Source organism: Ammodytes marinus (genome assembly GCF_949987685.1).
Source record: "Ammodytes marinus genome assembly, chromosome: 13".
Classification (NCBI taxonomy): domain Eukaryota; kingdom Metazoa; phylum Chordata; class Actinopteri; order Uranoscopiformes; family Ammodytidae; genus Ammodytes; species Ammodytes marinus.
This window is the reverse complement of record NC_137217.1, coordinates 10,005,677-10,032,096: the sequence shown is the minus strand read 5'-3', so window position 1 is coordinate 10,032,096 and position 26,420 is coordinate 10,005,677. Positions and strand designations below refer to the sequence as shown.

The window sequence follows — 26,420 nt, the reverse complement described above, 5'->3', positions numbered from 1 at the left end:
GAAATGCCCTTTTCCATCTTTTGAATCAGGCCTTTCTTTCATCAAGAAGAACATGGGGAAAACATCCTAATTTCTATTGATCAAACATCACACCTTATCACTATGGCGACTCCATAATTTGTGGTGACAAGTGCGGAGGAGGGCGTGGGAGGGGGAGAAAGCTGGGGTTTTCTACTTCAGAGGAACTTTGGGAAAAAAACTGACAGTGGTGGAAACAGTTAGGATTTCTTCCTACCTGTGATTGTGCACATTGTACTGCACATATATGCTATCAAATGAAGAGGTACACAGCTGCAAGTATGGTGTCACTGCAGGAGGACAATATATGAGACTGTGGGATGAAGTGAACAGCTGTGAGTATGAGGATGACTCACTAAAATCACACCCAAGATTGTGCGGCCGGTTTGGAATCATTAAACAGGAGCAATATGGGTTTTATTTAATATCCTGGATTTGAAAACACAATGCTGCTTCCAAAACACTGAATCTATTCAGAACAAGTGCAGTCTTTCATATCCCATCTATAAAATCACTCTTGGCAGAAGGCTCATCTGGGAATAGACAACATGATGTGCACCTCAAACTCAACAACATCCCCTCTATCGCTTCATACAACAGTCCGACAACAGATACATTTTGGTCTAGGGGCTATTCAGAGAAGCAAGCACAAAGAGCTGCCATAGCAGCAGTGTGTGTATATTAGATGAGGGAGGGGGGGCAGTTTAAATGTAGTGACCACTCAATTCAAAACCATTCAAGCCTTCTAAGAACAGATCCCCACACCCCATTAGGACCTCTGCTGACGCACACATGCATAATACATGGAAGCTGGATCTAAAAGCATACAGCCCATTAGCAGACCTGGCCTGGGCCACAGAGAAACGGAGAGAGAAAGAAAGAGACTCACACAGAAACAGCCCTGATCGAATGGATGGCCAAGCTGCCTAGCCACTGATAACAGCACACTGCTGGTTTGCAAAGAGTTTTGTTTTGTGCATTTTTGTGCCAGTGAGCTAAACGGTACTACTTACAGAAATGAGTGGACATACAGGTGGACATGGGCCTCTATACACTGGAACAGCAAATACAAAAAATCAAGACACACGTTATACCAATTAGCTGTACCAAGTAGCTGAATATATAGATACAACAAAATAAAACAAATAAATGATAGGCATAGTCCTGCCTGGATTAGAAAAAAAGTGATGGAAAATAAGTTCAATTTAATTAGCCAGATGGATGTGATGATTGCTGGATCACGGAGACCCCTATCCAGCCCTTCCAGTGGCTGAGTGTCCTGGCCATGTAATGTGAGGTGGCAGAGAGCCCAGCATTGCTGTAAATTATTTCTGACGGTAGGGTGGGGGACAAGAGGGAGCGACTCGCAGTCCCCAGAGACAGACAGTGCATGGTGTGGAGATACGGGGCTTGCGTCTATAGGAAGACATAATAGAGGCCTACGACAACGTGTCCTTTTGCCCCTGCGGCTGCTCAAACGTGAGTCTGTTTGCAAGTTTGGAGCCCTTCTGCAGTCTGCATAATGTGTCTAACAGCTATGCCTAGCCAGATGAACAGGGTCCTCTCCTTGGGGGAATGGAGCATTTAGCGGACTAATCATAATATGCTCCAATGCATCTAAGTGAGATCCAACTTCTCTCTCTCACTCTCTTTACACCACCCAAGCACTTTTTAAACCTAATCCAAAATATGTATTATGTACTAATGATTCTAGTAATACTGTGTTATTAAGTGTGTGTTAAAAGGGTAGTAAAATGTTAGATTGTCAAAATAAAAAAGTATAGCACAATACATTGTGTAAAGACATGTGCTTAAGAGTATGTGCATGCTTGTTAACGGTTTTCAGCAGTTTAGATCCAATTTTACAAAACAACTCATAGCTGCTGCTACCGAAACATAATGGCTTCTGTGTGTGTGTGTGTGTGTGTGTGTGTGTGTGTGTGTGTGTGTGTGTGTGTGTGTGTGTGTGTGTGCGTGCGTGCGTGCGTGCGTGCGTGCGTGTGCGTGTGTGTGTGTGTGGTTGTGTCGGGATGGGGTGGGTGTCAAATGTATACAGCACTGAACTCTTTTAAAAATGTACATTTCTCATCCTCGCCCCCATGTTCTCCTCCCAGGCACAGCAGCAGCAGAGGCAGTATAGCACACATGCTGCAGCAGAGGCGCGCTGGGGTATACGCGCGCACACACACACACACGACTACGCGCACAGCACAGTCACACCTCGGCATTGTCACAGTCTACCTTAACTCACGGTACATGTGTGCGCACGAGCTCACAGCAAACCGCGGCAGCATCGATGATCGGCCCTATCATCCAGCCAGGAAATATCTGCAGCGGCAACAGTACTACACTGTAGGTTGTTATTACGCAGGCTGGCTGCCGATCGATAAACGCAACAACCCCCTCCACCCCAATACTCGTTTGACATACCAACGGCGGGGAAGCCCTTCCTCGTTAATCAGGGCATTTCTTTACAAAGGAATCACTCACCCGATGTTGCTCAACGCCTGTTCGAACAGCTCCGTCTGCAAGATGTTCTGAGGCGCCGAGAGAGCCCCGTTGAAATGTGAAAAGACCGAGCTACAGAACTGACGCAATGTCTCAAACTGCATTTTCCCCCTCCGTTTTCTCTGATCCTCTGTAAATGATCACCCTTATTCCTTTCACCAACAATCCATCCCAAAGCATGTGCTGTCTCCGGACGCCCCCCGCCACACATACAGTATACCTTCTCAGTCTTTTCTGATCAATATCTCCCCGGGGCGCATTAAACGCAGAAAAGAAGCCGATCAAGTTCCATATTTTTCCTGCCGCTCCTGGTAAAAAGTGTCCTTAGATGAGTCGCAATCCGGGCGGGATCCTTCGGTCATAATGCTTCGGACTTGAAGCCAGAAAGATGAGGTAGTGCCGGTGCCGTTAACGAGGCTTTTCTTCTTCTCGCTGTAGCAGAAATGTCTTGTTGGTGTGCGGGGAGAGGCGAAGGAGCGCCCGGAGGAGAGAAGGAGCGGAGAAGCATCCTACACGGAAGCTAACAGCGGCAGCAGCATCCCTTACCGGCGCATCAGCTGCTGCCTCACATTCAACTCATATGTGCCGTCGCCTATGATGAGTGCACACCAGCGCTAACACGCACAAAAAGAAGCTGACTAACAAACACACACTCAGACACACACGCACACACAGACGTAGCTGATATGGGATCGTGCGCACCCTTTGCCATATCTCTCCATCCTCTCTCGTGCACTCTTAAGGACGAGCACAGCACAATATCACACAAGGCAGAGAGGCGATGCGGTCGTCAGTTTTTATCCTTATACTCCATATGGCTTAAAAGCATCAGCTCCTCATCACTAATAACAGGGCGGTCAAATAGCCCTGAAATGAGGAGGGTCTGCCTGTTAGGAAATGCACATATATGGATGGGGGTTCCCAAGGGGTACCTTATTCATTCAATGCTTTCCATGGTTTTTGGGGTACCACTTGAATATGTATCACTATTCTAAACCTTGCTGAAGGTATTCTATGAAAGAGTTCTGCTACAGATATAAAATCAATTTCCTAATCAGGAAGATGACCTGTTTGTATGTGTGTCAGTCAGATCTTTAACAGCCAAATCCTACCCAAGCGGTAAATAATAAGAAGGCTTCAAAGTAAGTACACTATTGTAGCCTTGTCTTACGAGGATGTTAGACAACTAGTGTAAGGAACATATTGAAAGGATTGTGCCAATGTTATCATTCTGATGATAATGGCTCACATCTCTATCTCTGCATAGCTCCATGGATGTGTTCGGTTAAATAACCATCAACTGCTGGCTATCCAGCCTCTTGTATGAAACATTGTACTCAATTCAAAATTAGAGCAAAATGCTCAGGCCTTTGCATATAGACTAAAACCTTTAGATGAAACAACACAACAATTTGAATACTGATAAATATCAAAATAAGATCCAGGATTAATACCAGCAGGCTTATTGTTGTGGGGTTTGCCATGAAACCAATTTGTAGCATGATGTCAATGACCAATAAAATAGGTCTTTTTTACAGCAGACTTTTCAAATTATAAAATCAGGTGCTGCTAATAAACTATGGCTCTGTTCCAGTTCAGTGTCCCAGCATACCATGAGCATGGCCCTGACACTGAAGCAGCTGTGTGGAATTCAGCCGTCATTCATTTTATTATTTACTACAGGTGCGTCGGACGGAGGTGCAGTAACACTTTAGGAAAAACTCCCGCACACCGTCTCGTTCTTTCACTGATAGATTTATTTCATCAGCAACGTTTGGGTCACAGAGACCCCTGATTAAGGTCTTTGTGACCCAAACGTTGCTTATGAAATAAATTCAGGGAAAGAACGAGACGGTGTGCAGGAGTTTTTCCGATAGTATTACTGCACCTCCCTCCGACGGTGTGCAGAAGTTTTTCTTCTAGTTTTACTGCTGTGACATGTCAAAATGTTGTCTGCAAACTATTGAGATCTGGTGATGCGACAAGCTGCTGGAACCCGCTTTGCAACCGTGTACACAAGGCGACTATAAAAGCAAAACGGTTCAAATATGTTCACTAATCATACTTTCCAAACCCCTTATTTAATTGTATTTTTGAAAGTTTAACATATAACCCCTACTGTTCAATCCATTACATTGACAATGTAATGTAGGACTAGATAAGTTGTTTTACTTCCTCCTACCGAGTTTTGATATCTGTTCTTTATTTTATTTTTTTTGCATTTAGTTTTCTATTTATTCATCTATTACTATTTTGGTTTTTAATTATATTGCTTGCATGTTCGAAATAAAGACAATCAATCAATGTAATTCCTGGTTCAGCTCCAATGCTTACTGTAGTTCTACACACAAACAGTACAATACAATACAATACAAAACAAAAGTCAATGGACATTTCAAGTATGCTCACTTGAGGTCTTAATTCCAAATAAGTGGTTGAGAATCAAACTGATTAACTGAAGCTTTATTTCAAATTTTTCCCAGTATCAGATTTCTTGTGTTGCTTGCATAATGCAGAATATTCAGATGACCCTTACTACTTGAAGGCTCATTTCAGTGACTGATGAAATATAAGCATCGGATTTGGGTAAAGCTGAATTGGACTAGGTTAGACTAAACAATGATTAACTTAACTGTGCATATTACTCTATACATGACTAGCATGGGTTGGATGTTATGGGGCCAGTCCATGCAGATTGTTCCTCTTCCCTTGTAACATGTCTTGCAGACCCCATGGTTACACGGCCTGGCTGAATGTGTTAAGAAAAATGCAGAATCTGAAAAAAATGTCACTGGTGACTATGTTCCAATGCCAGTGTTATCATTGTTTTTTCATCAGCCTCACCCAAACGCTGCAGCTGTCTCAGGGTATCTGTGTGTTCATTCAAATGACACCTCCGAGAGCAAGATAAATTAGAAGCCTTCCCAAGTTATTTCTCCTTATAAACAGACTGTCAGCTTTTTCCCCTCCTTTCTTCAGCAGAACAGATCCAGGAGTTCATTTAAACATTCCTTAAGATTAATGAAAGTGGGTCCGGTGCTTATGCAGTGGGAGTTCTATTTATGGACTCTCTGCTATCCATCATCAGTATTATCCCTTGCATTTCAGACAGCCATTTTCCTGTTGTGTCACTGCGAATGTAGGCAATGCCAATCTCCACCATCTCCACCTCTCCAACCATGCAATCAATTATTATACAGTGTCAAGGGGCCTGCACTACAAAAGGAAGGGACTGGAGGAATGCGAATATGTGGAGCAGTCTGATCCATAGTCGATCTGATCATCTATTAAAACACAACTTAAATCAGCCAGCCATTTGAGAAGAATAATGTACCCCAGTTGCATTGAGACATAAGATACTGTTCTCCTGCATCACCCTTAAAGCGTTATGGTAGTGTAGCTATAAGTACAATTTGCAGTTACAGAGGATGCTCTGCTCTTTATTACGCCACTTTGCAGAGTGTATAGAAACAATATGGATGAGAGATTTAACAAGGAGAGCACAGGAACAGAATTTGACCAAGACAGGGGAGAAACATGTCTCTACTTTGGAGTTATAAAAATGCTTTTTAGTGTGTGTCACAGTTGCATAGCAGCTTTATTCCACTGTGAAAGCACTGACACTATGTCCACTTATCTCCAACACTCACTGCTAGTGAATAGCCAGATATGTTGGATATATCCGTCAAAAAAATCCATTTGGAGCTACATATCAGTCAATTAAACCCAATTTCTCAAGATGTCTCTCCCATGTGTTAATTGAAAGTAAATACAATATCTCAATGTGAGAGAGAGGACACCGTCTGTCTCTCAACATACTGTGGACACAGTGCATGCTGATTGTTCACTGCACTAAACAAGTGGGGAAGTGTCTGACCAAGCATACAAGGACATCAGAGAAAAGGCACAGGAGCTGGATCGTGAGTCAAATTGACCTGCTCTCCCCCAGCACCTCTCCAGTATATGTGGAATTTAAATATGACTCAGGTTTAACACACAGCCACCCGCCCACCTTTTGGATTCAGGCCACCTAATGGGTTTTTCTCTTCACCACATAGCACACCACTGTTCAGTTTCCCCATTGGGAAGACCGTGTGGACAGAGAAGACCAGCAGAGAGGCAAACCATGTGTTAGCCAGTGGGCTCTGCTTGCTTTAACGGGCCGAGGGTTATGGAAAACAAAACCTGATATCACAGCCTTACTGTAACAAGAGAGAAATACAAGGTGTGTTCTCTTCCAGAGTTTCACCGCTCCCAAAATGACCTTGGCCATTCATTTTACAGATACCAGCTTTGTTGTGCACATATGTAGCAGCGCACATGTTTAGTTACCGTACAACTGAAAGGACAAGACAGCGGTTTTCTGAACTGGCTCTCTGCCTTTCTGATGTGGAAATATATTTACAGTATAGAGAGTGTGTGTAGATACTGACTAGATGCTTCTCTTTCTCCCTTTGGAAGACCAAAGAGGAAGGAGCCCCCATGTGGACATCAAATAAACTACCTTATATGACATCAGTATCAAGAAATAGGCAACTGGATATAATATTCACTAACACAGTATGTTGGCATCATCAGTCTCTGTGCTACTTGTATGGAGCAATAAGTGCATATGACAAATGCAACACACTGTAAGCATTGCAATTAGGTGTACATTTTAAAGACCCTTCACCGCCCAGCATCCCATCTAAGCTTACTGTATATGGTTCAAACCATCTGTGTTGAAATGTGATGTGTGTGTGTGTGTGTGTGTGTTTGTGTGCGTGTGCGCGCATGTGCGTGTGCGTGTGTGTGTGTGTGTGTGTGTGTGTGTGTGTGTGTGTGTGTGTGTGTGTGTGTGTGTGTGTGAAGAAGAGAGAAGATGAGTGGGTGGATGACTGTTGTAGAATTGCTGAGTTAATGCCAGATACAGTTTCTGTGTGGCCCATTTGAAATGGGAACTTGACCGGCTTGCTAGGAGATATCGTTCTTATGCTAGGCTTGAGTCACTCTTCTGAGCAACTTATTCATTGTCCACATGTATAGGCGCTATTGTTAATAGGCTTTTGTGGATTTAAATCCATGCACACTAATGAAGAGGCATCATATGCAAGTTCTTTACTTCTGGGATGCATTATCTCTGATCAAACAACCTGCTTGACTTAACACATTATTAAAAAAAAAGAAGAAGATATAGTTTAATATGGAAAACATAGTGGGTGTATGCATTTTTTTCACACATAGAACTGACCTGTCTATGGATGCGTCGGAGTACCTCAGCCCCGAACCGTTGTCCAGTGAGGACTGTCTGGGCAGGAGGTGATGTCTGCTTCTGTCTGAAGCTGCAGTCAGGTCCCCTGAGGATCCCCGGTACTGGTCCTGCAGTTTGGCCTTCTTCCCCTGTGGCCCGCCCTCAAACACACCCGGCACCTGACCAGGCTCCGAGCCATAGAACCACGCCCCAGATTTGGTGAGGATTTCTTGTTGTTTTCGGCACAAGTTGCATACCCACATAACCTGGAGGGAAGAAAGGGGAGGTGTTAGTAGGTTTGGAGTGGCAGATGTTGTCTTATATAACCTATGATGAGAGCTGTAATGGAGTGATTTTGGTGTTTGTGTTATGTAAAGCTGTACATTTTTGCTTGGAGAAAATAATTTTACATCCAAAATGGCAGCCTTTCAGATACTAAGTACATCTAACAATATTTCAAATGGAGATTAAACTGTAAACGGAATCAACATTTAGAGTTCCACTTGAACTTAAGTTGATGAGGTGGGCAATGAATGATGAAATATTTTACACATGCAGCAGCCTTTTATACCAACGAAAGGTAAACCCATATGGGTTCATCTTATTTTTTATTATTGAACCTTTTGAGTCTGTGAGTCCAAATTATCCCAGTAGATTTTAGTACAGATTAAATGTGCTTATCTTGCCCTACTGCGCATCAGATCATTTTTCTTATTCGTTATGATGCAGTGCATTGAGCTCTTGTTTCTAGAAAGCAAACTGCAACAGTGCAGAGCATACATGTGTAATTATTGCAGAGATTATTAGCATTTTAAGGAGAGATAATCCAACTGTAACTACACTTAAGATAAATAGAAAAAAATAATGTATTACTCCAGATGTGTTCTACAAGCACTGAAGAGATGGATGTTTTAACTGCTGTGTGATGTTGTGCCTTTATCTGCACCCCAGCACCCAGCCTACCCCATTAGCTTCATACATCCAGGAGCAGAAAGGAGGCCTGATCACTCTACAAACACACACACATACACACACGTTCTCAGACAAAAATCTGCTACAATTAATACCTTGCTTGTACAGAAAAACAGGGATCTCATTCCTGCCTGCACCCCTTGACCACATCTGTCCTGTTAAGACTTAGCAACCCTGTGTGCTTAAGAAGACTAACATCTTGCCAAATGATTGACAGGCCAGACAACGAGTGGAGCGGCCAAGAACTACTGCATCCCCCCCACCACACTCCCCGCCTTTACATTCTCAATGCTGAGTCAGTGCATTACTGTTATTAGTGCGAGCGGGCTCTGAATGCTGCCTCACCCCACCATAAGTTGGTCTGCAGCTTGCCATATTTTTTCAGGAAGTTTTAATCAAATAAAAGAGACTAATAATAGTAACTGCTGCAGAAGAAACACAATAAATGATCAAAGGGATCACAACCTGTAGCACAAAATGTAAAGTATTGGCAATGGCAAATATAAGAACCATTATGGGATCCCTGGCTGGAGCAGGGGAAAAACAGTTGTCCAATTACACAACTCAAGATAAGGACTTTAAACATGTCAGTTGTCATGGGTAGGAAGTCAGGGAAGACATCATGTCTTTGTCACTGAACTATGGTCTTATTGGTTGGTCAGTAGCAGGGCGCCTGTACAAAATATGTGAGGAATTGTATAAAGCTGGCAGCATCTGGCAGCTGTGTACTCCTCTTAGGAATAACAGAGTGAGAGCAGCAACATGTACAATGTGCTTGAAAGTCAGTATTTGTGATTTCAATATACTGTACATCTAGCTCACTAGTAATTATGAATAATTTTTGTTACATTTCACACCACAGGCAGCATGTGCTGGCCAATGTGATATTGACAAATGAGGTATTCATGAGCCGCTATCAATGTTACAGATAGGCTATAACAGTGCCGACACACAATGGAAGCAGGGAGGCTACAAATTTTGCTTTATTTGTCCCAGGGGAGTGTTGCCAGTGAGGCCATGACTGCCTCTTTAACAGGGGTCATGGTGAGAGCCCAGCAGTGAACCATGAGTCATCAGCTAAGACCCGGGAGCCACCAAGGCCAGTTCTCCTGCTAATCAACCACATGTCTCACTACCTGTACTACAAAGTAACACACATGTACATACTTACACAGGTATGACTGTTGGTAACAGTATATCTTAGAAAAGATTTCAGATAAATGTATTTCTAAATGGAATGATCACATGTAGAGTGTCATTAGATTCAAACACTTATTTCCTCCTGCTTGGCTATTTTAGTTCTATTTTAGTAGACAGGAGGATCTGCTGGCATAAGTTACTAGATACTGGGGGCCCAGAGGTCGCAGGTTCCCCATATTAGGCAGGGAAGGTTCTAGCTAAAATCCCATCAGACAGCTTATCTCTACATAGAAATCATCCAAAATGGACCTATTTAAAAATGGTGGAGGAGGATGGTGGACATACCAAGGTATAATATCCTAATCTACTTAAAACCCATAAACAATTCTAATTAAATTCCCAACACATGAAAAATATTCCCTCCTGGAATCATATTCTTCCCCCTTGCCAAAGATCTCCCTATTCAGCAGCAAGCAAAGGATCGAACCTTAACCTAAATCTGACTTTCGCATGAAATATTTTAATGGGAGGAATTCTATCCAAGACATCATGTATCCTCAAAAGAAATAACAAAATGTAAGGTGAATTTCAGAGTATGAGCTCTATTAATAAAACTGATTATTTTATACCTCTAATTAATTACCACATATTTACCATTCCAGACTGCACTCAACAGTCAGTTTCTCTGTACCTCTCCGGTCTGCCAATAATAATTAACCACGTTTCCAGCCCTTGGACTCCACTTGTCGAGCTCTTTTATCTCATCAGTGAATACCTAACAGCAAATTAGTATTCCAAAAAACAGGCCTAAAAAATGGATATTTATATAATAGTTATGTCAGGAGGGGCAAAAGTAAGGAAAATGCCCTGCAGGTTGGAATCCTCACATGTCCAAAACATTACATAAACATTACATGAACTGCATTAAGCAACCTTATTTTGAGGTTGCCATTGCATTTTGAGATGTTAAGAGTTGTATCAACTGATAGAAAAATCATGTGAAATATAAGCTACAAGATTCGTCTTAGCAGGAAAGAGTAGCCTAAGCTAATGACGCAAAATGGTTTCAGACATTTTTTTTTTTATTTATTTATTTATTATTATTCTTTCGGACAATTCCACACAATACACAATTATCTCTTTCACATCATACATCTTAATTTGTGTTGTCCGAAGGGTGACGGAAGAAGCCTAAGGCTTATCGAGTCCCGCCCCCAATTTCATCAGATTCAGAATCAGATACACATTTACTGATCACAGAAAAAATTAAAAATTAAAAAATGTTTTAAAGAAATAGAAAAGTAAAAAAAAATAAAAAATGAAAATAAAAAATAAAAAATGAAAATGAAAAGGAAAAGGAAGAAAACACAATTTTGCATATTATTATTTTTTTTTTTGTCTGTTAAGCTGCAGTCCAATACACAGTCAACTTTTCATTTTCCATATCCATTGACCTTGCACAACTGACATGCTTTCCATTTTCCCGATGAATTTAATTACTCATCGATATCCTCTCCATCCACTGGAGCCAATTTTTGGATGTTTCCTTTGATATCTGCGATGTCTCCTTTCATGCCATCGATTCCAGCGACTTTTCCTTTGATAACTGTGATGTCTCCTTTGATAGATGCAATACTGGATGCAAGGTTTGCTATCCCCTCCCGAACAGCTGCTCCATCCATATCTTTCAGCGCTGTAAATCTTCCGTCCCTCCCATCCGCTTGTGCAACAATCAGTTTCTTCAGTTTGCGATACTGGACATACAGAGCAGTTCCCAAAGCAATTCCCAAAGCAATCATCCCCACCGTCATGCCAGCGAAGATGTATACATCTTCAACATCCTCAATGTCCAATGCAGCCAGGCAAACCACTTTCCATTCTTTCCAGCTATCCAGTGCGTAACCGGACAGGAAGGTGCCATCAGGACACGGTATCTCTCCAGCTCCCGCTTTTCTGGTTGAAAACACGCGGTCAATGGCATTCAGCGACCAAGATAGTAGTTCCATGATTAATCCACTTGCTTCAGCTTTTAAGATCAGTTCTGCTCCGTTCTGATTATTCTGTACAATGCAGAGTTAGTTTTGCCCTTTTATTCAGGCCTTTTCAAAGTCAGTTATCTGGTAGTCTAAACACAACTGCCAAAGTATTCAAACCCAAACAAGTCATTCTCCTGACCTCTCCTTTACAATAATGTTATGATAGTGCCATTCACCTTTACTCCGCTTAGTAGTGCTCGGCTTTCAGTGTATATTTTTCCATAGTTTTAGAGACATACATTTTTTTGAAATTTTGCAAACTGCAACTCCCTGTGATATCATCATCAAGTTCATTCCATAATTTAATACCCTTTACAGAAATCGAAAATGATTTAAGTGTGGTCCGTATATTTTTCTCTGTGAATCTTCTTTTTCTTCTTAAATCATGCGAAACTCCTCTGTCTTCAAACATTGCTTGTAAACTGACAGGAAGGCTTTTTTTTGAAGCCTTGTACATCATTTGTACGGTGTGGTAACTTACTACGTCCCGTAATTTGAGAATTCTACCTTCAATAAAGAAGTTATTGGTGTGTGCCCTGTAAGTTGCTTGATATATTATTCTTATTGCCCTTTTTTGAAGGATCTCCAGGGGGTGCAATTTACCTTTGTAAGTGTTTCCCCACACCTCAGCACAATAATGCAGATGTGGGGAAACTAAACTCCAGTATAAAACAAGTAAGGCCTTTTGATTGAAAAAATATTGTGATTTCCAAAGTATAGAAATACTCCTGGCTATTTTGCCCCTAAGATGGCTAACTTGTGGTTTCCAACTTAGCTTGTCATCAATTATTACCCCTAGTACTTTGTGTTGCTTGACCCTTTCAATATCAATCCCATTTACCTGTATTTTCACAGTGACCTCTGCTGCTCTCCTACCAAACAACATAAATTTAGTTTTTTCTAAATTTAATGATAACTTATTTCGGTTTAACCACCCATGTAATTTAGTCAATTCAATGTTTACAGTCTCAACCATATTATTCAGATCATGCCCCGAGTAGAAGATGTTTGTGTCGTCAGCAAATAAAATTAACTTTAAGACCTTCGAAACTTTCCATATATCATTTATGTAAAGCAGGAATAATTTCGGCCCCAAAATTGACCCTTGAGGGACCCCACAAACAATATCCAAGCATCTCGATGTGAACTCCCCTAATTTCACATATTGTTTCCTGTCCTGTAAATAACTTCTGACCCAGTCCCGTGCTATCCCACGAATGCCATAATTCCCAAGCTTATTGAGAAGGATCTCATGATTTATAGTATCAAAAGCTTTTTTCAGGTCTCATCCAGGCTGAATGGGATTTAATATTATATAATGCTGTTCTAAATTCATCAGATCTTAGAGATAACAAAATTCAGGGAAATGTGTAATCATACTGTATCCCAGTACCATGTGACAGCAACAGAAACATGTTGTTTCAGTCATTACACTTCTTTCTGTCTGTAGTCAAACTGGCAGAGGCATCACACAGCATGAGTCTGCTCACAGACAGTACATCTGTGGAAGATAGTATGACAACCCACACTGATGGGAAACTGTAACATCCCTCATTCTCTAACAGACACACAGACTGCACAGCAGATGCATGTATGCACACACAGACGCACACACACACACACACACACTCACACACACCCCTTCGGCTTAACTCTTCACGGCTGAGCGCAGGCTGGGGGTTGGGGGCTGCAGCCCTCAGGCAGAGCCATTTCTCCCTGTGTTTGCACATTTCATAGTCATTGAACCTGCAGCTAAAAATAGAAAGCTAAAAACCTAGCACCACCACACATTGCATACCAGGAAGATATATACTCTATTAACTGTGCTATAGGCTGTTTACTGAGGCACTGAATTAAGGGAAACAAACACCCAGTGCCATGGGATCAATAAATCATTTCCTTTCTAATACTTTCTCCTCAGAATGAAGGTGTTTTCAGGGATAGCAGCAAAAAAATAATCTTACAAAGACTGTGGCTCTGCTTATAAGAAATAAAAATGCTGCTTATTTGAAATAACAAAATATACACCAGCCAAGGATGCCACTGAAGGAAAGACTATTTGACATAAATAATGTATCTATTCCAAAATGATTTGTGCCATTTTACCTTGTTCATAAATATGTGATTTAGATTTTGAAGACACCCTGTTTTGTATAGAATAGTCCTAACATAACATATATATAATAAAACAACATGCTTGCTTCAATACCGCATTTTACATGTGCCCTTTTTGGCCTGCCCCATTCAAAATGTTCCTTGGGGAGTTACACACACACACACAAACACACACACAGGCACCTGCATCCACTCAAACACACCAACTAGAATTGCAGTAAGAGAGAGCACTGAGCTCTCTCTTGTGGCCATTAAACTGCACTACAACATTACTTAACAGAGGCTCCAGAGTGAATCAGCAGTATCCTTTCAGGCACAGTGTGCTCAAATGGAAAGCCATCTCCAATGTTATATTCAATTAATGATATTTTTCCTCCATTCATTTAAAAGTTAGACGTTGATAGTTAGATGAAATTACCTGGACATCCTGGTGAGGCAGTAGCCAGATGCATACCATGTAACGATAACCTCTTTGCTTTGATTCCAGTCCAAAACCACATTTCATTGAATTTGCTTTCACCTAGTATCCTGTCAGCTAAGTAATAGAGCTTGAAAGAGCAGAAAATAATCTTTACAAAGAACTAAAGTAAAGCACAGAGATGGCACAGGCTGCAATATTGATGTGGCCGTAAATGACCTGTCATAGGTATCATATTGCTTTGGTGTTTCTCTCCTTCACCTGAACCGAGGTGAACTGAAGCACTCATTAAAGAGTTATTGTTGGAGGAGCGGAGTGTTCCTCAGAACACCCCTGATTCAATAGGGACACTATTAAACACTACCTACCAAGTATACTATTTCCAAAACTAGCACAATGACATTCATTACAATTCATTTGTATGCTAGTGAATAAAGTAATGTATTTTGTTATTGAATGCAAGAGCAAGTTTTTATAGTTTGTATACAGTACATGTCTATATTGTGATAAACCTAAATAACAACAAAAAAAACGGTCTTATTTTGTTCTGTTTTAGCCCAGGAGGCGACGGATTACATTAGGCTTTTGAGGCAGTAACCCAGAATCAAAAGTTTACAGGGCATTTTAGTGTGATTCATTTGGCAGCCAATGAGAATGAAAGGGGAGCGCCTACATTCACATGCTCCAACACTGGCTGCACGTGGTGAATTACATTTTAATGAGCTTCTAATTTTAGTGTGCGCGCTAGTAATAATAATAGAATTGATGAATATTTATGTTTGTTGTTTGAAGTTCATACACATGGAAGAGGGGGGAAATACTGTAGATATGCATAATGAATTGACAGAGAAATCCCTTCAGCCTCTTTCAGACGTGTAAAATGAACGTGGTAAAAATAAAAACACTCGCTCACTGACACAACATTATGTCATTTTCGACAGCAAAAATAAATGTCGGTAAAATACTTCAATAAATACATTCATTTAGCCTACAGATATGCTCTATTTCCAAAAGGGCGTATGCGACTGAAATGGTGTGTAGACAGGTTTTCTGAACACAATTACGGCAGTACATATTCTCTGAGTGTTGAAGTGGTCCCATTTAGGGCAAATAAAATGAGCGGTGAAAAAGGCAATGCAGTCAGAGCCTCGTGCTCCCTCATCTTACCCATTGTGCCGCTAAAGGAACACACTGTCTGTGCAGAAAGATCGCCGGGGATTAAGTCCTGATAATGTGGTGACGACTGCTCATGAAAACGGGTAGAACGCTGCCCCGACCTTCAGCACCGCGGACAGCTCCCTCCCAGTCCTGGCAACACAGGCAGTATGCTGAAAACACCGTGAAGGTTACACCGGGGACTCAACTGACCACATCCGATCCCATCAAACCATCGCAATCTCCTTCTCCGTTTCTACCAACGAAGCGATGGCAGCATCCAAAGACGACAGTCAATGAGAAGAATTAGGGATTCCAATCGGACTAAACCGTGCAAACGATCCCGTAGCCCTACGTAGGGTCTTCGGAGAAAAAACATGTGAGGCGAGCAAATAACGCGTCAAAATCACGTTCTGTTCCCCAGCACCGCTGTATTAGTTCATGTGTAATAGAGAGTCAGTGCTGTGCCGGAGTTGATGGGAGCTCATTACATATGCGGCGCGTCCAAGCTGCTCTGCCCCCCACAGTCCAATAGACGGACAGAGAGAGGAACGCGGTTACGCAGAACAACTGACTGGCAGTGCTCTTCCTGTGTTAGCGTTAACAAGCACACTGTGTCATGTCCCACTCAGTCTGTGCTGTGACTGGATATTGGGCTTCAATAACACAGAGAACGCAGCTGTTTGTCATCGATAGCTTTATGCATTTCTCTTCCTGTGGTCAGCTGCAGGACCATGATGGCATGGGGCCAGACATTACAACATAGCTGCTTGGCCCATGTGGATTAAAATCACCGAAAATATTTATTAAATATGTATTTATTCAATTCTACATAATATGAATGGATTTCTCATTTGATGATTGTAGCTTTAAAATACCTGACAAACAGGCTCTTACAATGAGCATATTGGTTCAGAAATGCAAATTAAACAGCATTTTCAAGTGAGCTTATGCCAGTTATCTTTCCCATTTGCAGGATTTCTTTTATCTGTGAAAACACAGCTAAACATGTGCAATAAGCAATAATAGTGGAATTACAGCCAGTTCAGAAAATACAGAGATGTGCAGTATTCTTCAAAAATAAAAATCCCAAATACAAGTGAGCAACATGTATACTTAGCCAAATGTTCTCAAGCTCTGCACCATAGATGCTAATGATGTGCACCACACATTTCGATCACATTATACAAACAACTGTTTCTTACTGGCTGTTAACACTATCTTCATTGGCACAAAGATACTGTAACATTGCATGCAGTTCAAAGTTATATACATTAACATTGCGTGTTAGGATTACTACATGTTAATCAATAATAATGATTTTGGTGGTGCTGTTTAAAGACTTACAAATCTTATCAATTTACTAAAACGTTGCTCTTCACTTAAATGCTGTTTGAATTTGAAAGAGCAGCACTTCCCCTTCAATTTAATGGCAGGGACGTTGAGGGGACAAGTAACACATGTAACATCTTCAAGAGTTGCTTTAATCACAAATGACTTTCCCCCCAGAGACTGTTGATTCCTCAGGCCCTTCTGAAGACACATCAGAGGAAATGGTGGGGAGCTTCACCGCGACAAGCAGGAATTCTGACGACTTCATAACACAATTTATTTATATCAAAGGCATTGGATTTTTTAACCCCCAAAACATCCCTCTGTACTTTGTTCTTCAACTATATACTGTTGAGGCTAAGCCACCTGGCACATCAATAAGCAGTGACTGTTATCAACGTAGGGTTTTTAAATGTATCATTCAGCTTGTTGTGATAAGGCAAAGCCATTCATTTTAACTATATATCAAATGGGTCATAGACTTAACTAAACGTGGTTACTGAGAAGACATGGGCCCATCTTTACAAGCTTACATTCCCTTACCAGCTGTTTAACTCTCAGTCCCTCTATATCATATTCCAGTGTACCATAGCTCTGCTGGCTCTCCTAGACATCGAGACTTGTAAATATTCAATGGTGTTTCACAGAACAAGATCTCTCTCGCCACTGCTGTCACCATCTGTGAGAGAGGGAAAGACTAGACGGATGGAAAAAGGGCAGATTTCACCACCGCCACCTCTTTCACTGACACACAAGCTTTCAGACAAGCTGCTTGGCTATACCAAAATGTGGGTCGTTGTTCCTGGCAGAGTAATCAAAGCTTCTGTCCACCTGCGACTACAAGCATTAACACTCAAAACAATCAGAGAGCAATATCCCAATAGTCCTGCAGCGGACTATGTGCCTTTACTGTATTACAAATCTCACTCAACTTAAGCCTTGTATTCTTCTGTATTAGCAAATACAGTTCAGTAAGCATACAACAACTTTCACATCTCTAAAATAAAATCTACTTACTTTCTAACATTGACACTTTCACCAGAACACCCATATTAACATTTAAATGGTTTGTTTTTGGTTTGTCTATTGATAGACTTAAATGCCACATACTAAATAGTGCATAATAAATCATTGAATTAAAAAAAAAGGTCCAACCCAGGTCACCTATGCTGGCATGGTTTACTTGGTAACCTACACTTGAGGTCAATGGCGTCTCCTCCTCACAGGCCAACCCTGTCTTGACTGGCCCCTGCTGACTGGCTCCTCATAAGCCCCGTCAGCCTGGAGATACTGAACTCTTCACCAGATGAATAGAGAACAGACTGTGTAATACAACAAAATGACTAGTCAACTGACCCACCTCTGTTTACATCACAATGACCTCTCCACCTCTTCTAATTACTTCCATGCTGGTTCTCCGTTTCTCTTACGCTGTCATCCAAACGTATGTATCCTGCCACAAATGCTTACTCTGCTACTCTGCTCAAGACAAGTAAGCTATGTATCGTATTTTCAACTGATTCTGAATGCACATCTGCAAAAAATAGAATAAATAAATACATATTTGAAATATGGCACCATTGTCAAGTACAGAGATAGTGGAGTGACTAAGTGCTGACAAAGGAGCATATAGAGTATGCTCCTCAGGACTGGGATTCAAATGTTAACTCAATCTGTATCTCAATATATACAATTATAATGTGTTATTCCATTTGTGTTCCAGCAGGAAAATATGGAGGATTGACATATAGAGTGCCAGGAGGCCAGGGCACCACCAGGTAAATAGGGGGCATTGCCTCAGTGGCACATCCCAGGGCCTCTCTGCCAATAACCTGACTATCCATCGCCAGCCTGCTGCCACTGTTATTATTACTAAACACCATCTGTAAAACAAGGTAACCGATCTCCCATCTATTATCTACCAGTGAACAATGGCGGCCTCTACAACTGGGGTCTTGGCAATGGAGGGAGCAGCAGGGCAGAGGTCTCTCCCGCTGGTCCTGCTGCTCAGTTGCTTGGATCAAACCTGCTGGTATGTGCATCCCTCCAGCGTGGCCTGCATAGACTATTAACTTACTGTTTGACAATCAACAGTAACACACAAGCATGTAGAGAAGAGACAGCTATGTTATATGTGCTATACATGAACAAAGACAATGATATGACCCATGTGATGTGTTCCTCTGGCTGTCTTTGTGACGTTATAATAGTTTAATTATTTGAACAGATATAGACCCTAAAGTTATTCAATACTGCAATCAGTCAGTATAGCTTTCCCTCCCCTGATTTGTACTGTTACACACTACATTACATGGAGGACTACATCAGTTATCTCATTTAAAAAGTTTTGATTGGGTGTGGGATTTTATATCGATCAAAAACCCTCTATACTAAAAATCTGGATAGAAAAGCTACTCCCCTCAACTGCTTGTTGAAGTTAGTATTATTACAAGATATTATCAGCTATGGGGCAATAATCCTTTATGATTGAAGTGAGGTCCAATTTATGCTAAGTGTGGTACTCCAGTATTTTAGTATTGTACTGACATGAAGTTGAAAGACTCACAAGAGGCTGATAAAATAAAGAATTTAAAAAGAGGAATGTCAAAATCTGTGCAGCAGAGGGCTACAAGTTCCAGCATGCACCACAGTGGTCTCCATAACCCTACCCTCCCTTGTCTGCCTTAAAACACTGTACAGTAATACACACTTTCTATTAAACATGTTAAGTCTTTTAAATCTTTCTATTTAGTAAAGCTCTCTCCAGAGCTACATAAGATATTGTGATAACTGCTTCCACAGTCTGAGCAACCAGTATTTGTTATTAATGATCGTTTGTCATTTGCATTACATACTTTCCCTTCAAGGATGAACAATGTTTTTTAACCATCTATTTATTTCAGCACAACATGGCAGACTCACAGACAACATTAATCAGGACTTTTCATGTTTGTTTCATGTACAGTAGTTGTGGGCTGCTGTATGTGTATATAGCCATATCACAGCTGATCATGAACAATGCTTGTGTTCAGACAAGAAACACAGAAAATAATTTGCTAACCACTTTGTCCTCCTGTTGCAATTCCATGAGAGCAGGAATGCAGCAGAAAGAAAGAAAGAAAGAAGGAAAGAGGGAGACAGGAGGGGGAGAACGAGAAGTAGAAAAGATAGGGAGAGAGAGAGAGATGTTGTGAGTTGCATTAGTAGGTCCCGGTAGAACTGTCACATACTCCAACAGCGGAGGATTGGATGGCATCGCATAAAAACACTCAAGCCCATGATTCAAATTTAAGCAGTCAAATACTAAAAGCTTTGGCTTAGTCTGTGGGGAGGAGTTTACAGAGGTTAGTTAGACACTGGAGTGCCACACTATACAAGAGTAGCTATCAGGTTCCTTTTATTGGAAAAGAAAAGCAGGAACACTTCCCTCCAGTGGAGAAGTAGAACAATTGTAAGTTACAGTAAAGATGAGTAGGAAATCTACAGCTGTGAAGGAAAACATGGGAGAGGAGATTTAGAATACAGGCCTGCAGAGAGGCTCTAACTGGAGTAGATGCTGATAATCTGACAAACATTAGTTGTCATTAGAGACACTGTTGGCTCAATTCCCAGATTGGGATTTCACTGCAATGTTTCATAACCTTGGATTTCAAATGGCGTAGGGAGGAATTTGCCTGAGGGTGGGACATCTGCATGTGTGTGTGTGTGTGTGTGTGTGTGTGTGTGTGTGTGTGTGTGTGTGTGTGTGTGTGTGTGTGTGTGTGTGTGTGTGTGTGTGTGTGTGCGTGTATAAGTACATATATAAATGAAGAGCACCTAGCATGCAAGCCAGTATTACCTTATTTGACCGCAGAGACACTCGTCCTCCGCACCGAGCACAGAATTTGGTTTGGCAATATGAACAGAGGTGGCCACAGCCATCGGCAAACTTGGTTTTGTGGCATATCCCGCAGATGGGGGCTTCACTCTTCTGGTCCTGAGGCGGCTTGGTCTCGTCCCCCATCTTCTTGACCTGGTCCTTGTACGACTCAAACTGCTGGTGCAACTTCCTGCAAGCATGGGAAGAACAACGGTTAGGAAAAGGGAGATATGCTTTGATGACCTATAGGATACTTTTTGATTTATTTATTAAATGTGTATGAATATTATAGGAACAAGTATAAAGCCTGAACCAATGATACATACTGTCTGTACCACAGCAATAATAGCCTAAGCACATTTACAATAGGCCATAAACATTCATAACTATACTATTCTTTTTTTAAATGTTATTCCTGAAACAACACACAAACTCAAATCAATGTGTTATATGTATTTGCATAAGGTACACATTACTTTTTGCACCAGACTTATCCTTCTTATCGCCACCACCTGGTTCATGCATTCAGGCCTGTTCTCAAACTCCCACTTTCACAATAAGCCTCTACTATTGACTGAACAACTGATATAACCTCAGATACTGTATGTGGAGTGTGTGAGGTTTTGCAAGTTTCACAGCTGAGCTAGTCCTTTGATACCACACATCTCCCACACCAGGAGGGGTGGGAATCACATTTGCTTTGCAAGTTAAGAACATCCCTTAATTCCACTTTCTCAAGTTCCCACTGTGTTTGATGACTCACTTGCACCTTTGTTTCAATATCAGGAAGGTCATAATGTGAGACTGAGAACACACTATAACCATACTGTGCAATAATGTAATTGTCAATACACACAATTAATATACCTCTGATGTATTATATCGCAAATAATTAGAGGTCACACATAGAGGAGCCCACCATTCACTAGAATGTGTAATGCAATGTCTATTGTGTCCTATAGATGGCACCTGACTATACACAGTAGTAGACCCTTAACTCCTAACAGGTCCTAAGAGGCTACTGAAAAAAAAGTGGACTCTTCACATGCATTTTGTATGACACATGTCAATTGAGCGTCTCCTTGGAAACTAAACACTGGGCTGACTTCATAATATGGCGATTAGAATTGGTTTCACCCCACATATCCCCTGCAACATTCATTAGCACCTGTGAATTATTGAGCAGCGCTATCCTTTTACCACATACAGCTCTGCGTTTGAGATAAATGTGCTCCCTTTACCCACAAACAAGACCTTTAGAGCCCAAATGCAATGGCAACACCCCCAGCTGAAGACAACCTGTGTGTGTGATTGTGTACCACCTTAACATTAGCCAAGGTGCCATTGGCATGCCCCTCGTTGCACCCATTGGAGGATTAAAGGTCTAATTGTTTCACAGCCTTTGTGTGTTTACCAAGCAGAGATTAGTATGTAACCTTGTTTAACAGATCCCACCCAATCTCATTTACTGACATAAGGCCTGATAACAGAATGATGAAGACTGTGATACAAAAGGTAAAGCCACAGTATCCGGGGATCAACAAAATAAGACAACAAACAATCATGTTCTCGATTAATCGTAAACGTTTACGACACATGCGCTCCCTCCTGGGCCACTACATGGACTAAGGGCCCCTGCTCTATTGATGGACACAGTCAGTGAGACCTTGTTAAAGGTAACCAGTGATAACCTTTCCCTATAAGGTCATTTCTTGTAACGCGAAATACATTCTTGAGGGGCTACACAGAGGTTATTAAAAAAGGCAGTTCCACACGTCGATTCCAACGGCACACTGGCATGGATATGTTGCTCCTTGATATCTGTCTCATGTACATGTATAGTACTGTATAAACTTAGGACAAAAAGTAAGGACACTTGTGTGTGGTCGATCATTTCTTTGTTGTAACAATTCTTCTTGGAATAAATTCTGGGATAAATCGTAAAGAAAAAGGGTTACAACAAAGAAATACTCGACCAAACACAAATTTCCTTACTTTCTGTAAGTTTATATATACACACACACACACACATACTACACACTATGTGTGTGCTTGCAAGTAAATCCAAGTATTCATATTACTTAAATACAACAAATGTGGTCGTAAAGTAACATGGATTAAGAGCAGATTTTCAGTGGCAGCAGGCAGCTGGTACACAGTGCCCCTTCCAGAGGGTTTACTTATTCGGTCAAATGTAGGTGACAGTACTGACGAGTAATCATACTCTGCTCATTGTCCCATCCCATGCTAGCGTATCGGAGCTCTCTTTCCTCTGGGAAGCACCAGAGCAGGTACACACAGCCGGTAACCTGAGCCTCTCTCTTGGACATATGACAGACCCAACATATCAACAGCCAGGGTCAACTACAAGCTCTCCACAAGCCTCTCTGGCCACAAACTGTATGAAAATATGAATTCCTCGCTTTCCTCAACACAAAGCAAGCATGGACGTGGCGGTGTATTAAGGCTTGACACCGCAGGCAAAAACATTGTTATTTTCAAGGACTGGACAATTTTGAGATATGTTGATGATTTTCCATAACATATCTTCTTTCATACTAGAATAAATCAAAGGTCCAAAATGCACATTTAAGTGTTTATTTGACTAAACATTGTCTGTGTCTTTATTCTTCTCCTATACGACCATCTTTAACGACCGGCCATTATCTCAACATTAATAATAATAATAATAATTAATAATCATTATTAACTTTATTGTGAAGGTTATTACACACGGATTTGTTCATATGTTGTTCACTGTCTGATTTATGATCTTGTTATATGAAAAACATGCCCAAAGTGCATTTCTAAGACCTGGACATAGTATTTTTTGATTTATAAAAAAAAGAAAAAAAATATGTACACAAAATCTGTTCTGTAAAAACTTCAGACACTTATATGTTCTAAAAAATAAAATGATTTTAACTTTGGCTGTATCTTACATCCAGCTTTTTTTTTTTTTAAATAAATGAAAATGTTTTCATTAGTAAGATATTGCCAAATTAGATTTTTTTAAAAACATTTCTGAAAAATTGTAATCCAAAAATAATGGTTGCGATGTTAGTAATCAATTGGCAATGTCATGATGATATCTGTCGGTTAAAAACTATTCACCTGCAGTGTCTCGCCTTAACTGGGGCCTATGTAGGGTATTGATAGCATCCATAAAAAGAGACATTAGCAGCTTTAACCAAACTGAAACAAATTTGCCAGCTCTTATCTGAAAGCTTAGGTTATTTTAATTGAGTGAGTAGCCACTTCTAACAGACAAAAAACATTACCATTCATGTGGAGTCCAGTTTGAATCTTTTTTAAATTTAAAATTTAATTTGTATTTTGGTCTCCACAGACATTTTTTTTTTCTTTCTGCTCCACTTATTGCCCAAGGTAGTTGCTAGCTTTGTCCAGGAGGCTTTTGGAGCCAAGTACAGTTCAGTGTATACAAATAAATAGCTTTAAATAAATTATGACCATTTCTGTTGAAAATGAGGTTGATAAAAAGCCTTTACACTAAACCGTAAGCAGCCTGCCTACCTTTTCTGGCTGTAAAACCAACAAAATGCTAAAATAGGCTAAATGCTAAGTGCTGCAGAGTTCAATGCTTAAGTAAACCTTTTTACATTATATGAAACTGATACGAAAATATTGCTTAGGGGTACATTTCTATGTATTTTAGGTCAATTAAAACTTACTTAAAGTTGCCTAAAGTCCATTCGGTCCAGCATGTTGTCTTCTAATGGCTGCTTTGATCTATAACACAACCCCTTTACCTTCCTTTGTCAACATTTTTGACAGCTCACATTGTGACTAATCACTGTGAGGAAAGCACAGGTGTAGCTAATTACATTAACGATGGCTCACTTACAGTTAAGTAGCCTATACTGTACCAGTTAGCTAATACCAGTGCCCTGGAACTAGCTAAACTAAATGCTGTGCAGCCTTATACACTTTGTTCACAGCAGATTGGTTATAGTCACAGTCACTCTACATCTCTACTTAAACCTATTTTTTATAAAGGTTATATCTTTATTTTATTCTTACTCTCATTGGCTGTAGCCTAAAATGTGCCGAGTTTCACAATAAACACAGTTGATTAATATTATCTTATATTGATTTGAAACATAAAATGATTTTTTTTAAACATTAATTCTACCAATGATATGACCTTATTTAACTTTAGCCAACTTTACTTTTTATACATTTTTAAATCATAGATCAAATAATGACAAGAATTATGAAATATTGTTCAATGTGATATGTAACAACATGCAGTATAACAATATCCTACACCATGCTATTTTCTATTGCATACAAGGAATAGCCCTGATCGCAACGGCTATACATAGGCTACTTTAGTATGAAAGTCCTGATCACGGTAAATACAGTATACAGCAAACAATGTCTGCTGAGTTTCCTCTTGACTTCATATATATTGGTATTAGAACCACGTCACAAAACACGACCATTATGTCATAATAATAATGGCACACCAATTCCACACCAGCACTCTCTCCTCGTACGCTTCAGCAGACACACTGAGAATATAGTTCAGTATCCACTAGGGCCAGACATACTGTGTGTCCAGCTTGCAGGGGGCCACCACTGTGTGTTAGTGCCTGCTGGGAGAAGATCAAAAGGGGGGTCTGTGCTATTACTTACGCGTCTGGCTCTGGCTCCTTGTCATTTTGGGACTTTTGCTGGGGCTGAAGGACGTTATTTACCAGCTCAGTGATCCCACTAAACCACCTGTTCAAATAAGCAAAGTGTGACGGGAACAATCACAACGGTAGGACAGAGAACAGGCTGTCCGGAAAAAAGTCTTTTTTCTTTTCTTTTCTTTTTTCTTAAAGGAGACGGGTCAAAGTCTAAGAAGTGAACAAATAGCAGGGACATTCACTACAACCAGCGCAGAGACAGGAGAAGGCCGGGAGACGGGCAGAGCGGCACTTTTAGTGGAACAGTGACAACCAGACAGAAAGAAAGAAAGAAAGAAAGAAAGAAAGAAAGAAAGAAAGAAAGAAAGAAAGAAAGAAAGAAAGAAAGAAAGAAAGAAAGAAAGAAAGAAAGAAAGAAAGAAAGAAAGAAAGAAAGAAAGAAAGAAAGAAAGAAAAATAGATGATACGGACAGTTCACAGTCGAGGGAAGGAGAGAAAAAAGCAGGAGAAAGCTCTACAGCCAATGGAAATGAGAGCTGTATCAAACGATCAGCTGAGGGTAACAGGAGTGTCACGTATTCTAGCCTGGTGGCGGTGGTGGTGCATTAAGGGTCATGTCATCAGACTGCTAAGGCCTACTACAGGTGGATTTAGTCGAAAATGCAGCAACGGTACAGTAGAGCAGGGCAGGTGCATCTTGACCACAGATGTGATAGAATCACAAGGTCGCACAAGCCGATCAGAGTGCAGATGACACACTGGATGAGAATGGGGCAGCACGTTAGAGACCAGGGACAAAAAGGGGGAAAGGGTTTGAGGGGCCTGGCTGTAACAAAGCTGGTAGAAAAGGAAAAGCCGCTGTCATTGATGTCATGGAAGTCCACTGTTTAGTGTCCGGCCCAGAAAATCGACAATCTGGTCAATGCTGTACTCATTTAAAGCTTATGAAAGGTGAAACACCAGTGTGCTATGCTATCCAAGC

General features: G+C 40.9%; 1 protein-coding gene across 8 annotated transcripts in view; it reads right to left on the bottom strand.

Annotated features, from left to right (window-relative positions):
- Window positions 1-26,420, bottom strand: part of rims2a (regulating synaptic membrane exocytosis 2a) — a gene marked incomplete at its 5' end in the record, with an annotated part of 144,434 nt that overhangs the window by 95,227 nt on the left and 22,787 nt on the right. For 6 of the 8 annotated variants that reach the window (XM_080039832.1, XM_080039830.1, XM_080039833.1 and 3 more), the window contains 3 exons: window positions 7,757-8,022; window positions 20,763-20,973; window positions 25,443-25,529. In XM_080039832.1, coding sequence (XP_079895958.1) covers window positions 7,757-8,022; window positions 20,763-20,973; window positions 25,443-25,529 — 564 coding nt within the window. The remainder of the gene's footprint in view (window positions 1-7,756; window positions 8,023-20,762; window positions 20,974-25,442; window positions 25,530-26,420) is intronic. The other 2 variants (XM_080039835.1, XM_080039838.1) reach the window with 1 other exon arrangement.